Raw genomic sequence first — 12,070 nt, forward strand, 5'->3', positions numbered from 1 at the left:
AAATATTATTTTGAACATCGTTTGAATTTATTGAAAAACATAATCTTCATTTAAAATATAATAATAATAATATATAATATTATGTATTATGTACACACCCAAGTTAGTCGCCTGTCTTTGATCAGAACCTTGTTCATCGCGTAGGTATAATGATTTATTTATCATTGAATTGAAATTCAACACAATATCCATTTCAATGCCTACTACTCAATGGCGAGGTACAAGCGACCGAGTCCAGGGAATTCGTAATATTGGCCTACTAGCTATTTATAATAATATTATTATGTATGACTGACGATCGTATATCGTTAAGCTCACCACCAGCACAGAGACGGCACGACGTAGTACTGAGTGATTCATTTAACGGTAGGCACCTATATACTCATTGTCTCGAAAAGTAAAAACGTGTTTGAAAATATTGTTTTGAACATCGTTTGAATTTATTGAAAAACATAATCTTCATTTAAAAGATAATAATAATAATAATATATAATATTATGTATTATGTACACACAAAAGTTAGTGGCCTGTCTTTGCTCAGAAAATTGTTCATCGAGTAGGTATAATGATTTATTTATCATTGAATTAAAATCCAACACAATATCCATTTCAGTTCCTACTTAATGACGAGGTACAATCGACATTTACAGCTATACAACGGAAGAGCGATTACCTACTTGACGGCTTTTTTTATATTTTTTTTTTATTTTTTGAATGGCTTCGTAATAAAATTCAAATTTTATATCCCTATGCAGAATATTTAACGAAACCGATAACGTTATGGTTTTATTTTATCTGAAAATCTAACGAATACTTAACTTCCGCTCAATTCCAATCACGATTTACAGAATGAATTTTACAATATAATATTGCATAATTTTTAACTTTTAAACTAGCAATCGTAACTCGGTCCTAGAAATCTTATAAATCTTGAAAAATATTCAAATCAAGACGATAATATTATATTATTATTAAAAGTAAGTATGGCAATCGTGGTCGAATATTCAGAACACATAATACAATAAATTGTTTTAGCATTGGTTGGTGTTGTGGATCGTCTTCACCGTGGATTCATCCACAAAATATAATATATAGGTACTTATAAAATATATACAGCTCCCGAGTATATTATATTATTATTACTATTACTATTATTGTTATAACGAACGGCTTCATATTCGTTACGGAAAGCATAATATATAACATTATAATATACGACGTGTGTAATATTATGATGAAACGTTGATTAATGTTTTTCGCCATTTTCCCGAGACGTTGCACCGGGGGCCCGCCCGGGTCGTTGTGTGTTTATACAGCGTGCATTGCATAATATGATATTTTATTATAATATATTATGCGAAATGGTTCGAAAAATGATCAAACGGCGCTATGATTGTCTGAGGTAAAAGCACATTATTTTCCGCAGCTGTCCAAAAGAGCGCAGGGTTTGAAACCGAAAATATTTTTTCCGTTTTCGATTTCGGTTTCGGTTATCGGTACCCATTTATTTTTTCTGATTTTGATATTTTCGGTTTCGGATACATTTTCACGTTATTAAAATATAAAACTATTTAGTTTTTTATTTGTTTTATATATGACTTACTCAATTCCAGAAATTCCAATACCAAAAATATTACTTATGTTACATTCAAAAATGCATTCTGTTTTTGATTTAATTACTTAACGTTTTTAATATGTAGCAATTTCTCTCCGAAGATATTCTTACAGTAATTTTAAGATATTGAAAAGACATAAACTCTTAATTATAGTTTTTTTTTTTTTTTTTAATAAGCGTTTTAAGCTCAAATGTTTCGTCTTTTGCGCTAAGAATTATTGTTTTCGTATACCAACAATGGTTTATTGAATTAAAAATTCAATAAAATTGAATTTAATCCACACTGACTTTGTGGAAGAATTTTTCTCTCTGGTTTTCATATATTTTTTTTTTTTTTAAATAATAGCAGCTAATCACAGTTTACTAAGCACTTGAAGAAAATGGAAGGATTTTCTCAGTTTCAAACATTGACCAATGTTCCAAAGAAAATATTCTTTATTACCTATGCATTGTATTTTTCTATGGACATTTTGAAAAATTCCTTATTAGTATTGTTTTTTTTATATGATTTTGAAGAGGGGAGGGGTTGAGTTAAACCAAAAAAATATGGGGCTAAGCTCACCCAATCTCCCCCGATTTCCACCGATTGCAAGTGAGTATATAGTGTGAATATACAGTCGAATAAAGACGTGTTCAGTGAATACTGCTATAATAATTGATAATAATAAGTTCCATTAGGTTTGTCGAACGGATAGTATAACTGGTTATACGAAATACCACACCGGGGCAGTTAACGCTGGTTATACGTATAAAATATATCATTATTTTTATGAGCGTTGGCGAAAACGAATATGGTGTTTTCGGCTGAACGTTGATGGGAAAATCAATGTTGAACCCGTTCTCCGGGCTTAAACATATAATAATATATCATATGGTACACTATACTTTACAGTAATATATCATATTGTATACTATACTTTACAATAATAATATATAAAATATTATATATTATTTTCACTCCCCGACGGGATTGTCACGCCGCGGTACGACGACGTCGCCGCTCGGCACTGTAATGTATAATAATGCTACGCCGTCCGTACAATATTATTATAATATAGTTTCGCGTATTGCCGCTCTGCAAGCTTCCGCCGAAATCGTGAGTAACGTTTTTTTATTATTATTATTTCGTTCATGTCGTCATGTAAAAACTCGGCCACGACATAATATTTTGATATATTATTTAGAACCATAGAGTATAATATTATACGATACGACAAAAATATAATAAGACATCGCGTAACTGCCGAGCGTGCCCGGTACACGATGGCGTGTTTGTGTTGTTCTGTGGGATCCGATGCGTCTGTGGATGGAAATTGTAATTATTGCATAACATTGTTATTAAGTAGCCGTAAGAGGTATTTCGATTTTTACTATCACGATAATATTATGCTTATATACGTAGGTATAACCGTAATCGTGGAACGAATAACCTCCGCCATAAACGTCGATTAAGCGTTTGAACGAAGATGGGATGCCTATCTGGTCATGGCAAAACTTATTTTTATTTAAGATCAGTTTTTTTCAGAATCTTTTCTGCAAAACGAATTCTCACCCTAGTTCTTCTAGGTTTCTATTATATGCTGTTTTCCATTCCACTCCAAGTTCATCTAGTGACTCCTCGACTCTGTCCTTCCGACTTCCTATCACGATCTTCCTAATGGTGGTTTTCCTTGAATATTATGCCTGATATTGCTATATATATGGTCCTTAAGCCCATCGGTATCGTCGAACCACCATTTTAATCTTGTTCCTTTGACGAACTATACCAATTTTTCTCTTTTTTACATCTCGTGTAATTGGGCATCGGTTCTGATTTGTATATCAAGATATAAGAGAAAGACCATAACAATACATACAACTGTCAACAAAGGCCAGCGGGTTTTTTTTAGAAAGACTACTATGCGTGTATTATAACTCTAACACAGAGAGGATCAACTATGAAAATATCATCTACTATTCACCATTTAGCCGCCACTATCATACATAATAATAAAATATAATAAATAAATTAAAATAAAACTATTTTGCCAAACCCGATTAGGTGCACTATATTTTATTTAAGATTATCGAATAACAAAAAACGCTTCTTCACGCTAGTAGGTATTTACGAAATTACAGATTATAATAAATAATAATGCAGATCGATATCATGCGTCTGATCGGGCGCAATGTGTAGGCAAAATAGTTACATTGCTATATCAGTGTATATAATATTAGCCCTATAATACAAATATTTTCTAACTAAAAAATTGATCGTTCAGATTTTTAATTATCAACATTTAATATTATTCACTAGCTAAATAATTTACAGTAAAAAGAGGGTTCTCATTTGATAAACAAAGGTTTGTACATGGCACATTTTAAATCATAATACAAAAAAATTACTAGAATTTGAAAATACATTTAAAAATTCCAATGATCTGAATTTGAATAAATGCACTATTAAAAGGGATAATTAGGATGAGCATAATAGATGAATAACTATCCTGTTTATGTATATATAGGTATATCTACATGGCTAAGAAGACAGAATGACAGAAACGATAGAAACAACTTTATCAGACGATTCATCACATGGTATAAAATTATAATAATACGGTATAAACATAAAAATGGAATGATATCTTCGTGCTTTAAAGAAACACATATTATACGAGGTAAAAAATAAAAATATAAAACGTGCTCGTAAAATTTGCCCGATGCATTTCACGAATCGCGAACGTGAATAAAACCAATCGCTTTGTGTTGGTGACGCAATTAAAAAAAAGGGTATAAACAAAATCACACGACTGTCTCACAAAGGCGTCTGCAGCTGCTGTGTGTCGCGGCTATACAGCACCTTTATACATATGACGTCTTTGACTCGTTACGACGTGACGTAGTTACTGCGAAGAGCCGCGACCCGTTGTTGTAAAGCTTACGACGATAAGTTTTAAATTAAAATGTATATAGAAAAGAAAAAAACTGTATATTATAATACTTATATATTATGTATAATATATACGACTGTTATTCAGCACTCGACCGCGAGTGTCGTTATTATACACTTTCAAAAGAGTAGAAAAACGATCAGAACTTGGCGCCTCGTTTTATTTTTTTAATTGCAAAACGACAAAACCGCCATCGCCGTACTTAGGACGTGTATTATATAAAATAATAATAACGTACCTAGTGTTCTGTTTATTTCCCCGCGGCGTTTTGACCGCATTGTCGTCTATTCTGTGTGCCTGAACCGTGGGATGACCTAATTATGGTACAGAGTTCTTCCGCTGATTATTTTTACGTCGTAATATTAACCGGAATGGAACTCTAAATGGTTACGATATTGTAAAGTCATCGGACTTGTTCATGGAGACCGATCGTCGTTGTCGGCTGATGCGATGTTCAGAAAACCGTTCCAAAAAGTCAGCAAAAATACAGATAAAAACTAAATTTAAAAAAACCCAATCGATTTATTAAATGGTCCAAGCGGCGGCAGAGTACATACAAGACGTACCTATACAGAGTGTGCACTGTGCTTGTCACCTCGTCACTTCACTCGCCATCCTAGCCTCAAGATACGCCCCTATACCCCCCTCCAAATTCTTTTCAAATATCTAAAACATACAAGACTTTTAATGGAATGAGTAGTATACTGGAAGATTTTAAATATTTACTACATAGGTACTAATAATATTATAATATTAAAAGACAATCTAATAGACTTGGTCTATGATAAACTGCTTAAAATCGGGAGAAAAACCAACACTTTATAACAACCGTTTTCTATTTTTCACCACACCTCTGTCATTCATTCGAACCAAGTGGGTTTTGATACTTACATCCAATCCTATGTTTCCTATACAATTAAGGAGCAGTTATAGTTGGCAATTCCCTATACGCATGATCCGGTATTCCGAACCGGGTTGTTGGACACACGAAAAAAAAATCATCAGTTTCTAAATTGTACTTTATAGGTGCATATTAGGAGCGTACGATCTGCATTCAAACTATCAACATACATAGACTTATTGAATATCTGAAATAAAGAGTACAATATTGAAGAACATAAGAAAGGTGAAATACGAGTTGAACAATATTAAATGTATACTATGAATGTATTATGATTTGACTATAGCGTTGGTTATTATACCAATATGACACGGCAAGTCGATTTAAAATTTGACCGTTATTTTAGTCTCTACTTTGCGATCCAAAACCAACTACACTGGCTCTCTAAATAATATATCATACGGTCGTACTCGACGTCCCTGTGTTCTGTAGTTAACCCGAGCGAATTCATTGAATGGGACATAAACGACGAGTCAGTAGTATGCGGTAAACCGTTACCAATTCGTATAGACTAAAAAAATACAATAAATATTGCTATAATTTTTGGGTAGAGTGTCGATTTTTCCATCGAAAATCGTGTTTCAAAAATATTAATTTGGAAAAGTTCACGATTGACCTGGTTGACAAAGACGCGCGGCGAAACGCCCAAACACAAAAATCGACCGAAAGCAGGAGACAGAAATACGTCACCCTGTATGCACGTAAATGTGTATAATAATATGTTTATATTGTTATTATAATAATATATGTATACGTTGCGCGCAGGTTTCCGTTGTAATAATGGCACGAACCAACGCAGCCGCCGTACAGCCCATGAATATCAAAACAGTCGGCCGCGTTCAATAATGCAAAGCCATCCTCGTCCGAACATAATATCGTAGGGTATACCTACGTCCGTCTTTTCAACGAACGAAAGGGTGGCGTGTATTATAATATAGGTGGCAGATGTGAAATCGTGGTCCGACCAAAAAAAAAAAAAAAATAGAAGAAAATTCGTCCACACTTGGCGGCGAATTTCCAGTCGACAAAAAAAACTAAAATATTATATATAAGTACTACCTATTATACACCTCCGCCGCGTTTATATTATATATATTATAATATACGATCGTAAAATTGAAAACGTTTATAAACGATTTCTGCCGTGTAAAGCGCGTTCTCACATAACATATAATAATAATAATAACAGCCATTTCCGGTCGGGTGATATTTTCCGGGTATGGGTTATGTTTTGATCGATTTTTGTTTTTACCGGAAATGTCGACCGCTAAATCTTCGCTTTGCTATTATAAGGGGTGATAATATTCTTTTAACGGGGTTTTTTTTTTCTTTTCTGGGAAGAAACTTTTCATCGTGCTTATAAATTATATTATACACGACTTCGTGTTTCGCGTGCGGTGAACGATACCACTGTTACTTCCGATTTTCGTACGGAAATCCTCGAGGTTTTCAGAGGTGCGTACTATGGTTTTGATGACATTATATATACAACTTTTTTATTTTACCGTATAGATGCGCGATCCGTTTGACTGGCTAGTGGATACGCATCAATTTTCAAAGTAAAATTTTTAAGCAAAATGACAACGGATACCCCGAAAATGTGATGCCATTTTTGATTTCTTCTATTATAATAGCAACTACCTACTGCAAAACAATAATAAACACGATTTAACCAACGTTTTATTATGTGGAATGATGAATATGATGTAAAACACCCATTGTCTTAGAAAATACTTATTTTTTTTTAAAAAAAATTTCTTTTATATCATTTTAAGTCAATACGACATAACAAAATGCAAAATGTTTGGTAAGAAATACGTTTCATTATTTTTGTTTAATATTTACCCTTTTGAAATTCATGCATTTTTAAACTCATATTTTGAAGCAGAATATTATTTGGAGTATTTTAATCTAAAAAGTCAAATTTTAGACAAGTATAGATATTGTTATTATAAATATAAGTTATAATTAAGACTAGGATTTATTATATGCATTTGCATGTTTTTTTCCTTGAATAAATTGATTAGTTGTAAGGTAATATGTTATCGATTAAATAGAACAGTTTTTTTGAATATTTTTGATAATGTATTAATTTTTTTGATTTTTAAACTTAAATTTTTAAATTCTTGTAATATTGTTAGTTTTAAATGGTATTTATTTGATGAACGTCTATAATTATTGGGTAATTTTCGAAATGTCATAAATATACCACATATCTAACCTTATATTGGTCGGATGGCTAGTGACTACCTTTTCAGGTAGTACAAAATTTAATACAAAAAATATTAATTTAAAAGCTAAATCTAAACAGTCATCCATTATAACTTATAAATAATAAAAAAATCGTCCAAAATTATTTCATCATGAATTGAAGTACTCCAAAAAATATTCTTCTTTGAAATAAGAAATTAAAAACGCAAGTCATTATAGAAAATAATTTAAAAATGATTATAGCTATGAAAAAAATGTAAAAAATATTTTTTCTTTTTTAGAAAAATGTTGTTTTGTTATTACTTAAAATTATGTAAAAACTCTAGCTTCAAAAATGGTAGTATAGTTGTTTTTAAAATAATCACCCGACCGTTTACCACATTCAATTGTATGTCAAAAGCTATGGCCTAAAATTGTACATAATATGTATAACAAATACTAAACAATTTGGGTTTTTTTTTTTTTGGTAGATACGTAGTGCGTGATCCGAACTGTGTAAAAGCACAAACGTCTAGCTAGTTATAGAAAATAAGTGTGTAGCCAGTTAAACGGGTCCCATATAGCTGATGTTCTATGTATATAATATATGACGTGCAGAGCGAATAGCAAATACAAAATAATAAAATAAAAAACAACCAACGACGATCCTTATAATATAATATTGCAAATGTTGTAATATATTATATTGTATATGATGTGTATATATACACATGGCTATTAATAATATTATTATTACGCAGTCGGTCGGGGTTTCTCGCACTGCAGAAGACGCGATGTCCGTAAAAAGTGGCGTCGGCGGCCACTATTAAACTTCATTGGTATTCCCGCGAGAAACGACCTACCATGTTATTATATTTTATATATTATAATAATATACGTACGTGAACATCGCCGAATTTACATAAAAACGTACTAAAACGCAAATGATTTTCAGCAAATATCTTCCCGCCGCGATTCTCGGTCGGCTGCCGGCTGCCACTCGGTGCAGTATTATACGCAGGGTACCTATTAACAGGTACGTGCGGTCCAAAGCTTGGCTGATCGGATCGGCGATTTATCAAAAATGTACTTCCCGCGGAGATGCGCAAAAATGGCGTACGAATTTACTCCGGGAAGACGCGAATTGCACTGTGGTTGACGTGTGGATTTGTGGGTGTGTCCATAACGTATGAGCATTGAGTTAAACAGCAACGTTTTAGGGAGGTTTTTCGCGGGTGTCTGCGATCATCGTTTTTTACAATTTATTTTTTAGCCTTTTAGCGGTTTTTGAATTTAACAAACTGCAATGAGACCGGCTTCCATTTCGTTACTCCCAATCCCCAATATCCTTGACCTTCGTCGCGAAAATAAAGCCTCCACATTGAGTACCTATTTTTAACAATATGAAGCGCAAAGGCGAAATCCTGACGAAATTACATTTCTCAGTCACCACTCTTTAAACTGACTCTATATTATATTCCGTCTATTAATAGTATGTATACGCCTAAGTAGTATACACGCTACGCGTAAAGCTAACTACAATATAACCTGTTGCGTTATCAAATGCAGCGTGTTTGGATTATTATCATACAGTTTGTTTTATATTATGTACTCTTGTCGTTGTTGGTTCGAAAAGATTAAATTTATGTGTATATTAAGAAATTTCCGGGACATTTATTATATTACAATATATGTATATACCTATATATAATATATAGCACAACAACGAAAAAACGATAGTCTACAACGTGCTTCAAACCCAACGTTTATGTATTACAACAAAGCGTTCCAAATGGTTTGTAACATAATAATAATAAGTAATAATAACAATAATGAGACTAGATGAAGTTAATGGTTTAAGAATATATTCGTTTGGATGCAACTAGTTCAGCTAGGATGATATAATATAACATAATAATAAATAGTGTGTATTTGAGTTACGTAAAAATGTTTAAATGATAAAACAATAATACAATTAATAATAGTAATAAATAAACACATTATATGAAATATATGGTCCGATATGCATATCAATATTATGTAGTTTGCTTAAAAATGTATATATTTTATTGTACCATTTGCACTTCAGACAATGAGCTGATGCTCAGCACGTACATGGTGACACCGACTTCTACTGGAGTACCTGAAACCCGGCAGATTAAAAAAAAAAAAAAATCAAAATCAAAATTAAAAATGATGCGAAATGATGGAAATTCTCTGAAGCAGCGATAATATATAAATTTTATTATATTATCATGATATACACGTGTAAAATATTATAAAACACATTATTATATTTATAATTTATATCAATAACATAAAATCGATAAGTAGGAAACTATACGCTGTACCATCATCAACTTAATAATATTATAATATATTATTATGTATGTTATCGATGACCTTAATATTATATAGATAACGACTAAGCTGACGAAATCTGTAAATGTACAATAATAATTTATGCTAAAATATAGCTGAGCTCTACAATATAACTTACGGTACGATATATTATTCTATATTCATACACGTTATGTTATTAATATGCGCACCAAATGCACGCCCTCAGATATAAGTTATAACTTATAACATATACACACATGATAAATCTAAATACCTATATGATATAATTTTCATATTACATATATCTACATTCATTTGAAGACGTCTCCGTATTATATATACGTATAACTGGAATGAGTAGTTCTATCTCATCACAAACCAATATAACAATTATTATTATTACTCGTTTACCCTTATTCTTACCAAACCGGGTTTTGTCTACGCTTTGAATTCAAAGTTTCAGCTCAACAAACGTAAAATTTAAACGATACACATAGACATATTTAGGCGCCTCCTACCTATACTCATAATAGTGTGATGTACCTAAATTTGATTTCAATGCCTACTAAAAAAAAACGTCAACCGTTCGACCGAACGATTCATAAATCGCTTAAAGAAACAATATCCTTTTCATAATAATAATATAATTATATATATTATAATATTAGTAGCACACATATATACATAAAGCAAATATATATTATATAGTATAATTTCCCGTATGTGCGTCAGAAAAATTATCAACGGGCCGTCACAGTCATCGTGTCAACTAATGAAAAATTATTGTAAATCGTCGAAAACAAATAATTATAATAACTATCTAGTCCTTTCGAAGAAAACGCAAAACAGGATGCTTTTGAATGAGTGCCGTCCAAGATTGTCGCAATAATATTATAATACTAAACAGATATTATTATTATTATTATTATGTTATATTAAAATATTATAATGGTCAACATTTTTAATTGGTGATTTAGGATGAGAAACTTAGACGGCAAACGTAGAGGTAATAAGTATATAATAAATATATATATACAGGAACAGAGTGAATCGCCGAACATAATCATCCCCTTTATTTTCTTCTATTTAGTTTTTTAAAAACAAATTCTTTTTTAATATATTATTTATTATTTAACAACTCAAGCAAAATATTTTCAAATTGTGAATATTTTTCGTACTTTTTAACTATGTACAGTGTCTTGTAAAGATCCAAACTTCTGTTTTTTGAATGAGAACCGTCCTTTTCTACTGTAAATTATTTAGTGAATAATGCTTGTGAACATTTTCACTTGTCAAAATCAAAATTGAGGTGAATAGATTTTAAGTTATTGTCATTGTGTGATAAAATTGTGTACTGAGGATAATTTAGGTCCATGAAGATATTGGACTCATGGTAATTTGAACTTTTTGTATTTAACATTATTCTATCAATATTTATAGTTTGTAAAAATGGTCCAAGCATAATGAATACTAGATCCAATATTACATAATATATTTTATAGTTGTGTAAAACTATTTTTAAGGACTATTATTCTTAATAGCCTTTCTACTATTATTCTTACCTAAATATTTTAATAACTTACAAAACTTATCGTTCAAATTTTGAATTTTGTGTATCAATATTTTCAAAAGTATACCCACTAAATAATTCGAAGTAAAAAGGGGACATTTTCTTTAAGAAAACAGAAGTTTGTATCGCCACAGGACTCTACTTAAGCGGTACAATTTATATATCTAAAGAGTTGGAAAATATTGTCGGAAAGTGTTTTTTTAAAATTCCAAAAATTCCAATTTGAATTAATCAACTATAAAAAGAAAAATGGGCGTGACTATAATGATTCACGCTGTATAATCCTGACGATTATGTATGTATAATTCACAACGCTTTGCAGCCGAAAGCCGCGACATTTTAATTTATTTCGGTTGACCAGTCGCGTATGACGATGAGGAGGTTGTGGCCTAGATATAGAATTAATGACGTTGGATAAGGGTTTCTTTTTTTGTTGTGGTTTTTTTTTTTTTTCATTCAAAGGCAACCTCAGCGTGAATATAATATTAGGTATATATATTATATATTATTTCCCACGCCGA

At 31.4% G+C, this 12,070-nt stretch overlaps 1 protein-coding gene across 3 annotated transcripts in view; it reads right to left on the reverse strand.

The window, feature by feature from the left end:
• LOC100165592 (gamma-aminobutyric acid receptor subunit beta) overlaps window positions 1-12,070 on the reverse strand; it is a 50,802-nt gene that overhangs the window by 21,011 nt on the left and 17,721 nt on the right. For 2 of the 3 annotated variants that reach the window (XM_008184786.3, XM_016804304.2), the window contains exon 3: window positions 9,712-9,779. The exons of the other annotated variant lie outside the window; for it this stretch is intronic. In XM_008184786.3, the coding sequence (XP_008183008.2) occupies window positions 9,712-9,779 (68 nt within the window). The remainder of the gene's footprint in view (window positions 1-9,711; window positions 9,780-12,070) is intronic. 3 annotated transcript variants of the gene reach the window in all.

The sequence above is a fragment of the Acyrthosiphon pisum genome, chromosome A3 (assembly GCF_005508785.2).
Source record: "Acyrthosiphon pisum isolate AL4f chromosome A3, pea_aphid_22Mar2018_4r6ur, whole genome shotgun sequence".
NCBI lineage: Eukaryota > Metazoa > Arthropoda > Insecta > Hemiptera > Aphididae > Acyrthosiphon > Acyrthosiphon pisum.